The sequence below is a fragment of the Mustela lutreola genome, chromosome 3 (genome assembly GCF_030435805.1).
Source record: "Mustela lutreola isolate mMusLut2 chromosome 3, mMusLut2.pri, whole genome shotgun sequence".
NCBI lineage: Eukaryota > Metazoa > Chordata > Mammalia > Carnivora > Mustelidae > Mustela > Mustela lutreola.
The window spans coordinates 179,549,943-179,570,053 of NC_081292.1; the positions used below are offsets into that span (position 1 = coordinate 179,549,943).

The 20,111-nt window shown below is 41.5% G+C and overlaps 1 protein-coding gene across 3 annotated transcripts in view; it reads left to right on the top strand.

The window, feature by feature from the left end:
• The window catches only part of PAX3 (paired box 3), a 98,222-nt gene extending 78,514 nt beyond the window's left edge, over positions 1 to 19,708 (top strand). For 2 of the 3 annotated variants that reach the window (XM_059167917.1, XM_059167918.1), the window contains exons 7-9: positions 370 to 584; positions 18,285 to 18,531; positions 19,040 to 19,708. In XM_059167917.1, the coding sequence (XP_059023900.1) occupies positions 370 to 584; positions 18,285 to 18,531; positions 19,040 to 19,074 (497 nt within the window). In that variant the 3' untranslated portion in view covers positions 19,075 to 19,708. The remainder of the gene's footprint in view (positions 1 to 369; positions 585 to 18,284; positions 18,532 to 19,039) is intronic. The other variant, XM_059167920.1, reaches the window with a different exon arrangement.
• The last annotated feature ends 403 nt before the right edge of the window (positions 19,709 to 20,111 follow it).

A 20,111-nucleotide genomic window follows, 5' to 3' on the forward strand; every position in this document is an offset into this window, starting at 1 on the left:
TGCTTTGAAAGTGCGTTTGATACGAAACGCGAGACTTACGATTCTGACACTGGTTTGTTCTTAGGCGGATTCATAATATTCGCTACCCAAAATAGGTTCGTTCTCATTGTTCATGTGATTTCTGCATTCGTGTTCTGGGTGAGTCTGCCCTGAAAGTATATAAAGAAGTTACGTCCTTGCACTTTGGTGCAGTGACGCGGCTCTATTTGGAATGAGTGGTTCTCTGTGCATGGTAAGAAACACAGTTTCAAGTTCATCTTTGGTCTGAGCGACCGATACTCCCGGCGGCTCGGGGGTGCGAACTTTGGCCCCGCACTTTTCCTGCCAGCCTGCGAGGAGTGTTAGAGCTGACAATCTTCTTCATTGCAGCCGTGTCGGATCCCAGCAGCACCGTTCACAGACCTCAGCCGCTTCCTCCGAGCACCGTACACCAAAGCACTATTCCTTCGAACCCAGACAGCAGCTCTGCCTACTGCCTCCCCAGCACCCGGCATGGATTTTCCAGCTATACAGACAGCTTTGTGCCTCCGTCTGGGCCCTCCAACCCCATGAACCCCGCCATTGGCAATGGCCTTTCACCTCAGGTCAGTCCTGTGTTTCCAGACAGACGATTTGCTGTATCCCAGAACCAAACAGTCAATTCCCCTAGGCGGTCATATAATGAATTGCCAAATTTAAACCATAATGTATTCTTTATACAAGCCACATGATTTCAGTTTTCTGGTTTCCTTTCTCTCCACCCTTCCTACGGGCTGTATCAAAAGTTGTAGCTTGGGCTTACAATCCAAGTGATTTTTAATGTAATCAGGGAGAGTCTGTGTTTATATCTCATTGTCAAGGCACTGATCCAGTCCACTCCCTAGTTCTGAGCTTCGGGTCAGAAGCGTAGACACATTTTTTGTTTGTTTGTTTGTTTGTTTAAAAAAGTAACTGATCAGCTGATCTGGTTGTGAACAAAAGCACCTAGTAGGAAAACACCAATGCTTTATTAAAACAATTGGAGAGGAAGCAAGCAGGTTGTGTGGAGGGAGACAGGCTGATGATCCAGAACTCTGGGATAAATGAGTTATAAATGCACAAATTAGGAGAATTACTGCTACTTTGGGAATATATGGATACTTGAATGTTGTAATTGTTTTTCTAATTTGCATTGGACTATGAGCCTTTCTTGAGAGATCATATTAATAAATTGCCTTGATAATTGCATGTCAGAGGGTTGGATAAATTTCCTCCATGTGGCATCTGTCTGAGGTTGACATTATTAGCAGTTGTTTAAATACAGATCGCTTGATTTTATTAGAGAGCTCTTGGCCCAGGTGGCGAGGATAGTTGCCCACTAAATTTGGAGAAATGTCACAACGGGGTTGCAATCTATAATTGCGATCGAGAATCTCTTCAGGGCCGAGAGTGAGAGTTTCAACAGCTTTATCTTTTCTTAACCCCCTTTTTCCTCTTGGTGGTTAGAAAAACAGAGAGGAGCTCAGAATGACAGAAATGAAAAGTGAAAAGACAATTATACTCAATTACACACTAATCACTGACTATCACCGCCGCCTAAGCACCAAGAGGGCATTCTAATAGGCAGAAAATGAGATTTTAATGGCACAAAGGGTGGCCAAAATAACGACTCCTATATCTTCGCCTTCTTCGTTTTCTTCAACTTGTGGTTTGCGTCTTGGGAGTGCAGGTCCTGGGCTCTGCACAACGGTGATAACTCTGAGCAGCTGAAAAGTTCAAAGCCATCGGAGTTGAAAAGAATGAATAGCAAAGGCAATGAAATAAACATTTCTGCCTGGAGGCAAAAGTTCATAAATCCTTTTTTGTAACAGTCAATGTAATTAAGTTTCATAGATTCCTATAGCACATCCTGGGATAAGAAATAAGAGGTGGCTTTAAACCTTGGCTGAAAAATAACAACATGAAAAACAATAAACGTGCCTTCCTACAGGACTTTAATAAACTTAATTTCCAAGTGCTGGCATGTGTGAATGGGATTTTGCATGAATATCATGGACTTATGTTAGTAGATTCCTCTTTAAAATGACAGATTTATAGCATTTCTATAGATTTATAGAAGCCTCCTCCACAACTGAGAAGGCACATCAGAAGCAGTTATCTCTGCGGTTCTTAACATCAATTGTTTGGGGCCATAGCAGAACTTTTTTGAACTCGACTGGGTTGTGAAAGTTTTCATAAAAAGTAAACTAACCCTAACCGCTTCTGAAAGGTGAGACCCAGGACACCCTTGGTTTTCTTTCGTGTTGATCAGAAAAGAAATAATGACACGGATCTGTATTCTCGAAGTGAAAGTCCTAGCTTCTTGTAAGTCTATGAGCTCTTGTATGTTATAATAACCGTATTCTATTTCATTCTATTCTATTCTATTACTATTATGTAACTGAAGTCATTGGCACTTAATCTTGGAACTGTTCTTTGATTTTATGATCCCAGAGTTGGCAGTGGGGTGGGATTCATTCCAATATCAAGCAATGGAAAATTCCACAGGCAACCCTTCCTGTATTTCTTTATTATGCTCTTATATATTAATTCCCTACTTATTACTCTGTACGTATCCTGGATATTTTGCATTTTGATCCTATATTTCCTCCTGAAACCACCAGTAGGAATCTATGATGTCTTTGTCCTTGCCGAATGCTCAGCAAGTTAGAAAAGGGACAGACAGTATAATGAAGTTCCTCCTTGTTTCTTCTGAGGATTGCCTCTATTTAAGCAAAGGGGGACCAATCCTACTTTTGGTTGTCTGGCTTTATTTGGAATATCCTAAAGATAATTCAAAGATAGCCCACTCCAAACAGCCTGGTTTACCTCTGACTTAAAGAAGAGAGAAAAGAAAGGTCCTTCGGTCTTCCTGCTGATAAGATAGAAGGGCTTACGAATAGATTGGATCGTAGGATATTAAAAATGGAACTAATCTTACCATTTCTCCTCTTCTTTTCCTCCTCCACTTCCTCTGCTTCTCTCTGGACATCTAATCTGCAGACCAGTCATCTAGAAGCTCAGAGAGCTTGAGGCCTGCTGAAGACCACCAGGGGCTAGAGAGAGAATTGGGACTGGAACCTGGGACCCTTGGCTCAGAGTCTAGGATCGCCCCCATGAGAGTACGTGGTTGGGCAGAGAGGGAAGAGGTTTCATGAAAAATAGAGGCAGGAGGCATTCATCACATCTTAAAACCTTTTACTAGAGATGAGTTTTTAAAAGTTTTTGGTTCATGTTAAATGACATTCTTTTTGCTAATATGCTCTTTACATCTTTTTTGCTTTACACACTTTTCCTATTAACTTCCCTGATAATAAAGGTCCTGCATGGTTATTATAGAAAATGGAAAAAACAATTTTAAAGTGTCTTCAGAGTAGAAAAAAGAAATTTCCCTGGGCAACCTTTGTTAATATTTTTACATACTGTGTTCCAGCTCTTTTGGGTCTTACCTTTTAAAAAAAGGCCTTTTAAAAAAATATAATGGAAATAATAGTGTATATAGCTTTCCATGTTGCTTTCTATCTTAACACTTCAGCATTGGCCTTTCCCCGCCAGCTCACTTACATGGAATTGGATTTAAATTCTTTTGAATTCTTTCAATCAATTTATTTTAGGTCTTTTCAGTGGAGGCTGTTTGACCTGTTCAAAATAATGTGTGCATCGTGTTTGACTTTCTTCCTGGTGGGGCTGGCCATTCAGACTTGGATCCCATGAGACTTGTTTCTCTCTATGTGCGAGTCCTAGTTTTGGTTTTCTTCTGGAGTCTCGGACATATCTCCTCCCTCAAGCCAGGATTCCTCAGAGCCATCAGCCAGCCCCAGTGTATTTCTTAAATGTCCTGCTCAGTGCTTTTCTCAGGGAGGGTCTCAACTTCATGAGGGACAGGTGTGACAGAGTGACACAGAAGTCACACCTGTCCCGCTGGTCAGATTTGAGGAGCAATAGACTGACATGTATTTTGACAAAAGATTAGAATATTCACAAGAAATTTTAGAAACGTGGGTATCCTTCCTCAAGCTTCTCTTGTTCTGAGGGAAACAGTAGCTGTATCTGAAGAATTTGACCATTTTTCTTGTGGAAAAACTGAGACCATTGCCGCACAATGATCTAAATGGCAGGGTGAACTGCTGGCCAATTTCAGAGCCCAAAATCTCTCTCTTCCAGTTGTTACTAATTCTCATATAAACACAAACGATACATTTCACTTGCTGAGGAAGTGTAATGGCTTAGCGAGTCTTTCAGAGGTCCAGCACTGATATTTGACCTGATTTTCCTGCAGGCGTCGTCCAAAGGCTTCACCAAGAGGAGGGGTTGGCTTCACATTCTCCCAGAGACTGGATCTGTTGGGGAATCTGAGACAAGAGTCCCAGGGATGGGTGACAGAGGGGACAGGCTATGATCTCAGCCTTTTCTGCTGCCTCTGAACTGCCTTTCAACTGAACCACATACCCCGTGTAAGAGATGGGTCTCCTCAGACTGAATGGCAAACAGCTTCTGAGAAGACCCTACAAGTCTCTCTAGTGAGGGCTTTTTCCCGCAGTAGCAGCCTTCTTTGGGAAGGTTGTGTTGTCTTGGTGTGGGGACTGTACAGAAAGAACACAGAGAAATAGAGACCATGTATTTCCCCTCCAGACTCAGATGGCACGTTCCCAGCACCTTACTGCACATGGAGGAGAGAGGAAGGAATGCTGACTTGGAATACAGAGCGCCAGGGAAATCCTACCATATGCTTAAGACATGAGACTAATTAACATTTGGCCCATGTTCTTCCAATTAACTCTCCTTTGCAGGAAACACTACCCTTACTGCCCCCCCCCACCCCGCCATGTCCAGAACACACAGAACCAAACCCCCAAAACAAGGCCAATTAATTTAACAAACTTTTATCATTTCATGCCCCAGCCCCATCCCAGGGCTATAATTGCCACAGTTTTTTGTGACGGTTTCTAATGATTTCTTGAGTGAAATACAGTATCATTGGGGTTGCATGGTTTCTGGAAAGCTTTTTTTTTTTTTTTTACTATTATGTTGTATACAAAAATGGGCCAACTTGGCTGCATTCAGGGTTCATCAACCATTGCAAATGATTCTTCAAATGTTTTGGGTTTGGTAAAACCTAAAACACATTTTGCCAAGCACTTTTCCTCCTTAATTTTTCAAACTGTGTATTTTAGGGAAAATTTGATCCATATGGTTTTGATTCATTTACTCTTATATCATTGACATTTTTTTTTTCCTACAGAGCCATTTGATATCCAAGAAGCTTTCTGAGCCTTTCCTACGATCATTTTAAGCATTTTCCTCCTTAAAGAGAGGAAGTCCTCGTTGCAACCTTAGAGGCCGTAAATTTTGAGTACTCTCTCAATTCGGCAATACTTAAAAATACATTTGGCATAAATCTGGATTATTATGAACACATTTTATGTTTAGAGCAGATGGGCAGATTTTCGTTTCTGGTTTATGAGTGAAACCAACGACAAAATAAGAAAATGGGCTTAAATTACCAAAAAAAAGTTTTGTTTTGAGGAACGTCTAACTGTTATTAATAAATCCCTATGGTAAGAGCTACGCTCCGAGGCCTCATTTCAAATTTTTGTCCAGGTCTTGGATAAGCTGTAATTGAATAACCAGTACACCTGTCCGGTTTCATGAATAATCTACTGAGGAAAGAAAAAAACTCTCATAAAGCCTGGTGTACCAGGCTTAAAAACACTTGAATGTTTGTTTGCTGCTCAACACCTCAGGAACAAAGCGTAGGTCTGCACATCTCATCAAGCCTGTGGACCACGCATCTGTTCCGTCTAGTTGTGGGATCACGGCTTCATGGGGACGGATGGACCCAAGAAAGAGGAGGTAGATTGTCCTACTAACGAGACAGTGGTTAATGGCGGAGGACAACCGGGATCAACTTTTGTTCTTATCCCCATTTTACAAAAGAAAACCTTTAACTCAACCACCCATCCAGTTCCTTTTAAAGAATATTAAAATTGAGATTATTAGTGTGTAATGTATGTAAATTGGATATTTGGTGGGAGCCACGCTTATTAGGGCACGTCTTCATTTCATGCATATATGTATTAGACCGTCGTGGTTCCATTTCAAATCAGATTTCAATTGCTCAGCACAGTTTCTTTTGACAAACATTTGTTAATCCCGACACTTATTAGGGAGAAGCATTTAAGTGTTAATATGTGTATACAAAACTCAAGACTGCTTTTGATTTTGCTTGTCATTTTTTGCACCACGGTGTTCACAATGATCTCAGATTCCATAGCTGCAAGGCACAATGATGGTTCTTTGTCCAGAGGAGGAATAAGGGCTTACAGCAGATCAGCCTGTTAAGTGGAGGCAGTATCGTCATTAAGAATGGTTGTGATGGGTACTTTTCGGTGGCGTAGAAGAAGAAATCTTTTCCACTGTGGCGTGGTAATTCCTTGACCTTTTCTTGTACTGTTGATCCATGGAAAAGCGGTAAGATTTACCCTGGTCGGGGGTGTGGAGGCGGCTCCTGTTTCAGGAGAGCTATTTCTCTGGCCGTTTTTGGGCACGCGTGCAGAAGCTGCTCGATGCCCGGCCATTCGTCTTGTCCATTTCACACCCAGGTTGCAGGCTTGGCACCCTCGGCCCTCCTTTGTCATTGCGGAGAACCAGATAAGCAGGTGGCCTGCCACCACCAGTCCGTTTCCCAACAGAGGCACTTCCTCCCCTTGACACTTTCCAGAAATTCACCTGTGGAGGAAAAAAGGAATGATTTTGATTAAAGAGATTGGTTGGGTGTCAAACAAAGCTCAGACGGAGAGACAGTCCATGCAAAAGTGGCAGCCCCTCCAAAGCTGGAGCCTTCTGTTTCATTTCTGAAGCAGCCCATGAGCTCAAAGCCAGGGCTGCAGCCTCACGTGTTTATGAAGGCTCCAGGATGTTTATGATTATAAATGAGCCCATTTCAGCTACACCAGAATAACTATGGGCCATTTGCATGTTTCCATCCTGCTGCGCTATGTTTTCGAGATGCTCTGCTCCATGCTGAAAACGCTGCTGCTAATCAGCAAATGTTAATCCATTTGTTGGATCGGTGGGGGCTGTAATTGACCCGGTGCCTTTGGTTTTTCTCCGAAGGTTGTGGTTGCTCCCCTTAAAGAAGAGGAGGCAGGCCCTGGTTTTTGTCAGCTCTGGCCGCAGCCTCTTGAGTTTGTTACAGATTGGGAGAATTTTGCAAGAAAGGACGACTTGGCCCAAATCTCCTTTTTTTAAGGAAGGGAGGGAGCAGCATCAATGACTGAATCTTACATCATCTCACTGAAATGAGCCACAAGCAAACCTTTCTTGCTGAATTACATTTTTTGTGGGTCTGCTGTATTGATTTAAAGAGAAAGTCCATCAGCTACTTTCCCTCGTCTCGTGGGTTGGACAAATCGAAGGCAACAGCCTCATGGTTTTGGGGTCCATTTGAAGTTTTGTAGCTATTGGGGGAGAAAAAATTGAGTGTGATTGCTAGGTCTATCACTAAACTCCTAGAATAAAAAGTTTTTCTTTGTAGTCAGTAAAGCCCAGCAAAGCCGTGCTGGGTTCTAGTGTGAGGCCAGTGATCTGAATCGACCCTTTATGTGTGGTTGGAATGCAATGTAAAGCTTTTAATTTATTACCGCATTTGCAAAATGGCAATATCTACAGAAATCTGAATACTTGCATATTTATTCAATTAGGGACTGAATGTGTGCTTTGTACTGCAGACACAGAGGACTGGATTTACTCATTAGTTGTGTACTATTTTTTGTTTTCTTTTTTCTAAAGAAATCTGTTTCTGTGAAACAGTCTGGGTCTCATCAGAGGTGTGTATTTTTCAATGTACAGTACAATATTTAAAAATTACTCTTGACATTTAACTAAAGTGCAGTGAACTAGACTTTCTGAGGTTGGTGATTGCACTGTTCTCACTGATCAACGAGAAAGATGGGCAGTTGTGAGACAGTGCATTTTACAGATTCACAGGGTAGGAGTTCTACCTGGAAGGGAACATTTCCTACCTGGGACAGGACGGCAGCCCATCCTCAACCCTGAAGAAATGAAGGAGGTGGGCATTATTTAAAGAAATAACTTACCTGCTTATCTCACAAAAAACTGAGGTCTCATTTTGGGCAGCTTGCATTTAAAAAATCTAATTGAACTTTGGATTTCAAAACTGCCCGCAGGGCTGAGCCTCTCTCTATATGTGTGACTCCACAGGAAAATTTCTAGTTCAGTGGCAATTCTGCCATGACTCTTGCAGGCAGAACTTAGTCTTTTAGCCTCTCTTGATGTCCGTTGGTGTGTTCGTACCTTGTGAAAACACGTACCACATACCATGCTGTATTATATGATAATGTATCCATTCCCCTCTTTACTAAGAGCTTCTAGAGTGATAGTAGGCTCTAATCATCTTGGAACACCCAAGAACCAAGCACTGCCTCATCATAAAGGCTTGTTCCCCATAGTGGGCTCTTTGAAAGGTGGTTTGGGGTAAATGGATTCTGAATCAACCACTTGATAAATGTTACAAATTATATCCCTTTTTCTTCCAAAGTCCCAGGACACATTAGCCTACTAAAGGCTCTGACAAGTCTTGCAGTGTAGAAACATACTTGTTTCACTCCATGTTTTCTGATCTAACTATGGAGTCCTTTGGTTGAATTTTAAATTACCAAGTTTTGAGGAACATTTCCTAGGAAGAGCTGAATGAGAGAAAACCCAGTTGGAGACCTGCTCCTAATTTGTTTATGTTTCAAATGCTTCCCTTTATTTTTTTTTTTTTTTATGAATGATTCTTCTTTTTATGTAATGTCTGATGTTACCTTTCCCTTCCACACATTGTACCCCCCTCTGCAGAAAATCTTGGCCGGGAAAAGAGTAATTTTAAAGAAGAAGCTGTGAACTGCTTAGTACTATTTAGACAGGCAGATAGGGGCATAAAGAAAGGAAAGAGTTCCTGCTTAGTGACTTGATGGCAGTGTGGACGTAACTCATCAAGCTGAAGAAGAAGCCTCAAGGTCAAAAGCACCAGATTTCAAAACTTACCCACCACTTGCTAGCTGTGTGTCCTCAGGAAAGTTGCTTAAACTCTCTCCATTTCTGTTTCATCTTCTTGTTAAAGGGGGAAGATAACAACAACAACAACAACTTGTCCAGTAGAGCTTGGCTGAAAACACAGTACTTTGGAAATTTGAAAATGCTTTTTCATGAAGCAGTAATACGAATGCAATAGGACTTTCACTACTGTTTACTGCGAAATAGCCTGTGAACCTCTGACCAAAACCAAAAACATCACGTTTGTCCCTGCCAAAGACAAATGTGGAAACTGAGTGATATCAAAAGGATGGCAGTTTCTTGGTTGAGTGGAGTGTTTTCAGTTGTTCTAGTCAGATATTTTTTTTTAAAGATTGTATTTATTTATTTGACGGACAGAAGTAGACAGAGAGGCAGGCAGATACAGAGGGGGGGAAGCAGGGTCCCCGCTGAGAGCCTGATGCGCAGGACTCCATCCCAGGACCCTAGAATCATGACCTGAGCCAAAGGCAGAGGCTTTAACCCACTGATCACCCAGGTGCCCCCTATACAGACATTTTAAAGAATATTGGTATCCATTGAGAATGCAGGAATTGTAATGTGCCTGAGATACAGTAGTCCCAGAAGTATGATATATACAACTTGGTTTTGTTTGAGAAATTCAGATTACAAATACATAAAAACTCACTACAGCAAGAATGAGCCAATGGTTCTTTATTCCATGGGGCTAGGAGTGGGGAAAGAACAGGGCTATCCTGATAGTTTCCTTTCCTTATTCTTATTGACTTACTGAAATACAATATTGACATGGGTACATTTAAAAAATATCTACAGCTTCATAGTACTGAATACATCAAAGGTAAGTGAATCTGACAAATGCTAAGTTTCCCTCTTCAGTGAAGAGTAGAGGTAGCTAAGAGAACAGGTACAATGGAAAGACCTTAAAAAGTAAGGGACAATCTGACCAAACAACTTTGAGTTACCAATTGCGGAATATTCTTTCAATCACTAAATTACAAAGACACTACTTTGTCAAGACCTGTAGGAGCAGATGTGGTTTCTGCAGCTTAAAGACTCTATAAACGGTTTCACTGTAAACCCTAGGTGTTTCCAGCATAAACACCAGTCTCCTGTGTGATAGGAGACACAGCCGCTGCCCAATTTGTGATCAAGGACATAAATAAATTTGCAGGCAGAAAAGCAACACAACATCTTTATTGGCTCAGTGTCCCTGGAATTGAGTCAGGGAGAGAATCGAGGTACACAGGATCTTAGCTTAGTGGGGTAATAGCTTCTGGTTCTTGGAAGACTGTATTCTCAGACGTCCCATAGCTGTAGAGTTACTACAAATTTCCATGCATCTTGAATGGATGCTTATTCTGCCTTACCACAAAGCCTGTGAAACAGGCCAGAACACATTTCCTGGAGGATATATTCATTCTTAGACTTTTGCAAGGCTGTCCTCTGCTTTCCCGTGGTTAATAGAAATAGCCTTTGTGACATCTACTCATTAAATTAGTATCACTCGGTCTTAATCATTGATCCCTTCTTCTACCCTGAGAACATACCTTCTTTCCCATGAAGAGAAGGACAGGTAAGCTTCTCTTCTGTAACCTTAAGCATTTGTAGATGGCATCTTATGACCTTGACTTTGGCAGCCATGGAAATATTTGCCTACCTCACACCTGGCCTGGAAGAAAGAGGAAATTTCCTTGTTGCGATGGGCGGCTGTCGTCCTCCCTTAGTAGGCTGGAGTGTCTGTCCTTGGTGTCGGTGGGATGTTGGCGGAAGGGAAAATTTCAGGGGCAAGAGAATACAGTGTTGCCCAACATCTTTTGTTTCAAAGGGGCAGAGTTTAGCCCTTCTTTCTGAAAGCCAACGTGGACTTTTAATTTATTATAAGCTTGTGTGTGTGTGCGTGAATCTTAGACAGAGTTGGGCAGTTAAGGGGCTGCATTATGAGTGGTCACGTGACAGTGACTCAACGCCACAGTTCCCTGAATGCAGGTTTCCTGTATGGGCAATCAGCGACGAGGTTTTAATCCATCTCCCTGAAGTACTGTGGGATGCCCAAGTGTAAAGCTTTTCCCTTTCTAGATTTGGAATCCCAGGTCCCAGAGGGCCAATTAATATTTAGCAAACATGTCCAGAAGTCGTCATGAAATTAAAGCAAGATATATGTTTGATTTTCCACAGTCACGTGTTCAGACACGTTTTTGAAGTGGTGATGGGTTTGAGTGCTTACCTTTCCGAGGACTGCTGGGGTGGTGGGAAGAGTTAACAGCAGGTAATGCCATTCCTCCCAGAGAGAGTTTGAGACTCTCTGTGTTAAGTGATGAATGAGGGTATCTGACCCACATCTGTTTTACATTAGAATGGAACATTGCCCTGACATCGTTAGGAGCATTTGTCAAGATTCCCTGGACAGAGCTTCTGTAAATTACATGCTGCAAATGTGTCAGGGTCAGATAAGAGGATATCATTAACTCCCTCAAGTTTACTCAGGGCTCTGTCAGTCCATCTCAATATGCTAACAGCCAACAATTTTCCTTGAGCCGTTTTGTTGTATTTTTCATTCATAGAAGAAGAAAAGTGGATGCTCTACCCCTCCACCCCAATATTGCACATGTTCTTTTCTCATAAATCATATTAATTGTAGACATGGTCACAAAGCATATTAAATGCAGGCATGCGTAAATGAATTAAAACATATGAGAATTTTATTATGACCCATGGTGGGTCTAACAGTCAAATACCAACTGTATTAACTGGCACCTTTTTCATTTGGGTGGAATAAGCTCTTTCTTAATGGGCTATATTTTATTGATAATAGATGGACAGGATCATCATGGGCTAGAAGTAAACAAGATGTATGTGTGTGTGCATGTGTGTGTACATGTCATCATTGCAAGCCATTTCTATGCTGAGTCTTTGCCTGGATTTATGTTTTAGTCAGCAGTGCCTAACGAATATTGCTGTCAATTTAACAGCTTAGCACTATTGAGAAATAGGTACTCTAAAGAATTGAGGAAATAGAAGTAATTCTGTGATCGGTCATAGGGCTGGAGATTAAATCACATCTGTCACTCAGAATTGATCTGAAACAGGACTGACTATGCTCTTTACATGGAACTTAGAAGTCCATGTAGCATATGAACCGCACTTGTCTGGTACTCATACTCTTGAATCATGCATTAAACATAGCTACTTGCAAAATGTAAGCCAAAGAGTAAAATAAAAGAATACGGATGTGTTTAGCTGGACATTTTACAAACACTGGTTTTCTATCTGGTTAGGTAAAGAAAGGTCAGGCATGCCCTTCCCATAATTGTGGGTGTGGGTGAGAAGGTCACCATACTTACCTTAAAGAAACTTCTGCCCTCAGGCAACTTCCCTCTTACAGCTTTTAAATAGACAGGGCCAAAAATCTAATTATTTAGATTCTAATCAACTGCAGGATCATTCCTAAGGCATTTGAATCTGAAGGCAACATTCTGGTTCTTGGTTGTTCAAATTTAGGCTTTTCCAGACTCCAAGATACAGTCACTGAAATTTAACCATCAGACACACGACTCCTGCAGCATCTGTGTTAGCAAAACAGAAAACAAAACAAAACAAAACAACAACAAAAAAACCCAAACAAAACCAAAAACCAAAAAACTAAAACCATGTAGACATTCGAGTATTTTTGTTTGGTTTTGAAAATACATTATCCAAATTAAGAATATATGCAGTCAGTATATACAGTTTTGGAGGTGAAGTTAGAAGCTTAAAAAAAAAAAGCACAACAAACCCTTTATATCGTACATAGCTTTATTTCACAGCCATGTTTTCTAAAACATACAGAAATGTATATCATTGAATGCTAAATCACAAGTCTGATGACTTAAGAACAAAAAAGAAAGTAAAGACATGAACCTGGATTCCTACAGGAAAAAAGATGCACCAAGATGTACACCATAATTTGCCAAATTGTTTGAGATTTCTGATGAGCTGATGGCAAAACCATAACACTTAGGCTAAGACAAATATTTTCCAGACTCATTGGTTTAAACATAAATCTTCATTTGGCCCATAGTTTTTGTTTTTTATATTTAATCTCCCAATAGGAAAATTAATTCAAGAGAAATATGGCATGAAGCAATTGTAAAGAATTTTTTTTCCCCCTGAACCATATACTCTTCCAATCAGGATATAAACAACCTATTTGGAATTCTGAAACTTGAGAATGACCTAAAAGAGATCTTTCGAAAATGTCTGTAATAATTCGAAGGACGGAAGGATCAGCACATGTGTTGGCACACGATTCCAAGGCTTTGGATTTTTAAAGAGGTTACCCATAAAGCAATTTAGAAACAGTGTCTGGGAAGTGTTTTTGGAGGTAGTGATTTAGAAAGATGCTTAATAGTGGTTTTTTCAGATGCCTTACCTAGGAGTTGTACTCAGTGTGAAATCTTCCTCCTGCATCCATTCTCAGTGGGACAGAACAGAGATCTTTATTGCAGGAAAATTATTCTTGGTCATTGCATCTCCTGGACTGATTATCTGGCATTTAGTAAGAGTGTGGTCGGTGTTCTGTAGACAGAAATCATTAGCCCTGAGTTTATTTTTCTTTGAAATTGTTTGTGAAAACCAGGCAGTTATGGTTCCCTCAATGCCCCCCACACCCCCAAAATGCCAGTCTGTCGTAGAAACAGCTTACTAATGGTTTATGAGGGGGGAAACCTACCCCATTTTGCAACAAATGAAGATTTTATTTTAGGCTTTGAATGACAAATTGCTGTAGGAAAAGCATGTATAAAAGAAATTGGGATAATATTCATAGAAAGAAAATATGACTGGAAGACATTCCATAACCATATTGGGGGAGTTCTAAGAAGTTCGTTTACCAACCTCTTTGTGGAGCAAAAAGAAATTTCCATAGTTTCCCTTGAACCACATGAAATACAAAATAGTTTTTAAAAAAATGTACATAAAAGTGTAATGGGACCCTTCCATAGAGACTTGAGGTTTTAAATTATGTTAGGGGAAAGTAATCCGTTTTGTAGTGATATATTTGCTATTTTATTTTCCAACGCAGATTTCCTTTTCATTTTTTAAATTAGAAGTTATTAAAAAGATGTATTCTCAAGTTTTCTCCATGTGAAACATTGGAATAAATCATGTTAGTTTCTAATTATTTGTTAATCTCCATTTTGGGAGATTAGGAAACTATTAGTGTAGGAAAATATTAGTGCCTCTTGCCCATCTTTATATAATCTTGAGAAAGAAATCACAGGACAATATGTGACCACGACAGTGGACATAAGAACTTGAGGGAGAATGTCTGTCTCTTGGGCTCTATCGGGGAAGTCAAAGGGAGCAAAGTTGGTTGGTCTTTGGTCTTTTTCGGTTTTCATGTTAGCCACTGCAGGTACTGGGCTGCTGAGCTAAGGGCTCTTGCTCAGGTGGAAACTGTCACTGGCTTTTTGTGTGGGGTATGGGGAATACTGAAAGGAAGACCCCAAAGGGATTCCTCCTGTTCCATTTGCTCAGCAACCATCCCTCTTCATTGGGTCATGCTCTGTGATGTCTTCAGGACAATGTGTCCTGGAAACTTAAGGGACTATCTTTCTTTTTGCCCTGGAATCTGACTCTGGCAAATCCTACTGCGTCTTCTCCATCCTCCCAGAGATATTTTTCTAGGTCTTAGATTTAAATCTTGTTCTCAAGTATTTTCTAATTCAGCAACTGCACAAAGTTGTGCCATGAGTCATCAGCTGACCTTGGCTTGGAGGAAGGATTCATTTCTTCTCTTTTACGATCTTCATGGTTTTCTCCCATGGACAAAATTATTACTGCTTTCAAAGTTAATGCAAACAAGAAATATATGGCAGAGGATTAAAAAAATACATTTATCACAAAAATGTACGTGTAGCTCATGAGAGAGTGTGCATGTTTTGAATAACAGTTTGTTCTCGCTCTTCAACGATAATTGTGTATCGAATATTCCATTTCTCCCTTAAAAGAATATAACTAGGTTTCAAGTAAGTATTTTCAGGAAGGGTGCTATTAATTTAAATATAATTCCATTTTATCCAGTTCCATAGACCTTTTTTTCTTTTTGGGATTAATAGAATTACCAAATTGCTTCTACTAAGTGTTTGTTTTTACTTAGCACAGTTTACAATAAAATATTTGTGTCCATGTCATTATCCCCCCTCTCATTGCCACGGTCACATTTGTCATATTATTATTTTCCTCATCCATTCTTCTTCATCAGGCCAGTACACAAAGAGATAGCCCTGATTGGAAAGGGTAGGCTTGGCCCTGAAAAACCTCTATTTTAGATCGTTTTCTTCTAGTAGACATGCCTGCATAATTTGGCTGAAATAAAATATTTAACACATGAGTACATCAGTAATGATGAAGTCCCAGAACCTAAGTCAGGTTCGGTGGGGTGAGGTTCGGAGCTGATGACTAAAGAAAGAATTCTTAAGACATCTTTGGTGCAAAATGGTGGTTTATTAAAGCACGGGGACAGGACCCGTGGGCAGGAAGAGCTGCTGCCGCCCCGGGTTGTGAGGGGTGGTTGGTTATATACACAGGAGTTGGGTAGGTGAGAACAAAGGGGTGTCCAGAAGTGCTATTGGGGCAAAGAATACTATCAGGATATTGAAGGCTTAGTTGCTATCAAGTAAAGACAATTGGAAGTCTGGTGGAATGTTACATTCCTGCTATCAAGCATCCTTGTTAATGAGATTTAGGTTTAGAAGAAATTTAACTTTATTTACTTTTCCTTCTACCTCCGCCTCCTTCCGTTTTTCATGGAGGGGAGGGTGACATTAGGGCTTGAGGAACTGAGTTCTGTGTCCCTGGAAATTGGGCTATTGATAAGGTAACTTCTTTGTTGTAATCTCAAGGACATTTGCAAACCAAGGGAGACTCCTGTCTTGTAGGATTGTGATCTCAGCAAGTTAACTATTTATCATTTTATGGCAGTCAGGGGTGCCTGAGGAATGCTACACCTATGGAGGGGAGCAGATGAAAGGGGGGGTGCAAGGCGCCAGCTCTTGCTTTGTCCTCAGCCAGCCTCCTGCTCCCTCATCAGTAACATTTAAAAAAAAATTCCAGATATATGTACTATAAAATCATCTATACCAACTCAAAGGCAAGAAAAGAAAACAAACAAATATGGAAGTGGAAGAACATTCAGGAAATAATTTAAATGCATTCTGGTTTATGTTCCAGGTTCTTAAATAAGAAAATGAAGTAATTAACTTACTATAAACAGTGTGGGGGGGCCCATGAGAGCCCCACATCCTGGTGACTGCCTGCCATCCTAGAACTCCAAGAATCTACAGATTCTTTGTTTTGTGACTCTCACTTTTCCCAAATCCCCAGTAAAATAAAATGACACTCTGTCACACATGATTATTTTTTTTTTTTAGAATATAAGTAGTTTTTAAGTCTTTTAAAAAAGCTATTTCACCACACCACATAACTCAAGAAAATTTAGATTCCCTGGAACATCTTTAAAAATTTGGGTATTGCTGTCCTGCTTTCTACAAACACCCTCCCCACAACTACCCCCGTCCCTTGCCCCGGCTTCCCACGTGCTCACACATACAACTCAAACGAAAAGGCAGGTGAGAAAACACAGAATAGCTGTTCAGGGGAAAGGTGGGGGAGGCTGGTACCTTGTTAAAATAGAGGAAGAAAGGGTCACCTATAGAAACTGGTTAAGAAGATCTGCCCTCACTCTTGTCGGTTGGGGCTAATTGAACATACATCCGTTTAAAGCTGCATTTCAAGAAGATTTGGTTTAGATGGGAGCATCTGATTTTGGAATCTAATTTAAGATGTCTTTTCCAGGATGCAAGGCGAGTCGCTGTCTCCCACCTTGCGGGGAGCCCTCCATCCAGGCTTCTGTGGCCTGAATTGCCTCGGTAGACAGCATGAGGCCAGAGTCACGGCTGGGGGCTCACTGCTCCCCTCTCCTCTTGCTCTTATTTATAACTTTAACCCCTATATGCTTCAAACTCCCTCAAAAGCAGCAGGAAGATGCTGGCCACGTGTGCTGTTATGCAACCCCCCCTTGCTGAAATGCTTGATCAACAGGCTCTTCACAGAGTACCTGATTTTCTTCTGCCATTGTTTCTTGACCCCTGAAAAAGCTGGATGGTTCGAAGTTGAGAAGAGTCACTCCCATTCTCCAGTGGCAGTTTTCCAGCTGCCAAATGAATTAGCCACTTAACTTCCATCTCCAGGAGCTGTAAGGGTCAGTGAGCTTGAGTTTGCGAAACACTTCCCCGCGATCTGAAAGTTGTTCTGTTAATCACAAGGTGGTTGTGTTTTTGTTTTTGTTTTTTTGTGTTTTAAGTTCTCTCACTCTCCAGGGTTCTTTAGAAAATTGAACAGAGTTTTTAGAACATGCTTGCATTTCAGGTTTTTCTTTCTTTTTCTTATATATGAAATGTTTAGATAAGAAATGAAAAGGCAGGGCATGGAGGCCGTTACTTGGAGAATTGTTCACCACTCCTTCCTTCCTTCCCCCTCCCCCCTTTTTTCCTTCAGTTCTTAGTATGTGTCAAGTACGAAAGTAGGTGCTAGGACTATACAGGTGAGTAGGTTATCGACCCCAAAACTCTCATAATTGAAAGTAGGCGATCAACGTCACGGTTGCACAGTGGGAGGGATGAGGAAAGCACTCAGGAGCATCAGGGAGGGAGTAACTATCTCTGATTCCTTAAGGATGGCCAAGATAGGGAGAGAACTTTCTTGGAGGGAACACTCCGAGAATAGACGTAGGTCTCTTAAAATACACAAAAAGAATTTCATTTTAATCCACTGAACTTAAGAAAATATATATAAGTGAATGTCTGTTTAAAATCACATGCGGAACTTCCAGCTGTAATACACGATTAGCCATTGTTCTACATGAACACATATAATTTCTCCCTCCATCCTTCTGTCCTTCCTTCCTTTGAAATTCTAGGCCCATTTTATCACTGGAAGCGTGGGGAGGCTCTCTTTCCACCTCTTTTCCTTTCCCCTCCCCGCATTTCCTTTTCCTGAAGCCGCAGTCAGAGGTTATCACGGGGCATGGTGCGGGGTCTGTGTCCCTTGGCGTTGTGGTCAGCGCCTTCTGTCCCAGCAGATTTCCAAAGAAATAAAAATGGGACTTTTTCAGTTATCTTTTCAGCTCTCGGCTATGATCCGGTCCTCTCTGCATTCTTACTTCCTCCCAATCTGCCCGTTTATTTTAGGTAATGGGACTCCTGACCAACCACGGTGGTGTACCCCATCAGCCCCAGACCGATTACGCTCTCTCCCCTCTCACCGGGGGCCTGGAACCTACCACCACGGTGTCGGCCAGCTGCAGTCAGAGACTAGACCATATGAAGAGCTTGGACAGTCTGCCAACATCTCAGTCCTACTGTCCACCCACCTACAGCACCACGGGCTACAGTATGGACCCTGTCACAGGCTACCAATATGGGCAGTATGGACAAAGTAAGCCTTGGTCTCTCTGGGGCTAATTACCCCTGACAGGATGAAAAATCTCCACCCTTCCTTAAGAAAGGGGCGGCGGCGGCGGCGGCGGAGGCATCGTGATTAGGCCTGACATCCCAGTATCCGTTTTGTGGCAAAGCCCGCCGACTGTTCCAGCAAGGGCTCCCTTGTATCGTTATTTTCTTAAGTGATGTCAACAACATCTTGCGGTTATTAATTGCCGCGATGTGAAGGCTGATTGCCACTAGGTGAAACACGAGGGTTGGCCGAAATGAAATAACCCCTGGCATTAGAAACACATGTTCTTAATGAGGTCAGCTCAAGGATCATATGGGGTATAATCCCAAGGACACAGACTTGTGTCAAACTTGTCTCCGGAATAAAAATATTAGTCTCGATCCTTTGATACCATGGTATTAAATATGACATTGTCAGCCTGTAGCTGATTTTGCCCCTTGCTGTGAATTGTCCCAGCATGACCTAAAAAACTACGTGTGTTTCCTTACAGGTGCCTTTCATTATCTCAAGCCAGATATCGCATAAGTGAACTGTCCACTTGGAGCTAAAACTGGCCCTGTTTCCAGTCTCCACAGCCTACACATGAAGAATCTTTTCAGAAAAAAAAAAAAAAATCACCTTTTTGGGGGGCAGTCTCGCCAGGAGATGAAGAAGAGTGATTGATTTTTTTTTTTTTTTCTCCAGTAGTTGGTTTCAAATTCTTTTGAACATATTGGACAAAAGCAGTGGAAGAAAGGAGGGCCTGGAACAGTGAAAAGACAAATGCAACATTTGAAGGCAATGATTTAACATGGCTACACATCAAATACCCCGACTCTTCAGCGCTGATGATCAAGGAGCCCAAACATTCCAGTTGTGTGCACGTGCGCGTGTGCGTGTGTGTCTCTGTGTGTGAGATTTATCTGGATTGGTTCAGGCAAGCAGAATGTTCTAAAATATAGCCGGAGAGTACTCTAAACTCTAACATGTTTGATGTTCCATGCTGACACTTAACACAATTTTGAAACTGCTCCCGTCACGAAGCAGGAACGGAGGAATCCTTGACTTTTCTACACACTGGAAATTGATATAAAAATAAATGGCACCATGTTTTAGGAAGTTAGACTAGATGTAAAGGACCTCCCAAATAAATTATTTGTGATCTTGTCCTCATTTGTAACCCAGTTGTCAATAAAGGTCCCCGGGGCGGACAGCCTTGTGAACAGGATATGGGATAACGGGGAGAAAAAGCTTGTTTTCTTTCTCGGGGTGGGGAGAGGTATGGGACATTTTCCCAGCTCATTTTCATTTTGAAGCCAACCTGGCCGGGGTGGGGGGAAGGAAGCGCGGTGGAGAGGAAGTGACGAGCATTCCCACAGCTGCTTATCGGTGTGCAATACTGTGTACCTCACGGATGCTTTGGCAATGGCCAGGGCCGTAGAAACAGAACCAGAACTATATTTTTGCAGGTGCTTTATTTTCGCAGCCCATGATTCATTGCGGTAGAATGCATGATGTTCGCCATTTAATGGACAACCAACACCCGGCTTGCTCCCTTTGACTAGAGACCGTGTTCGAGAATC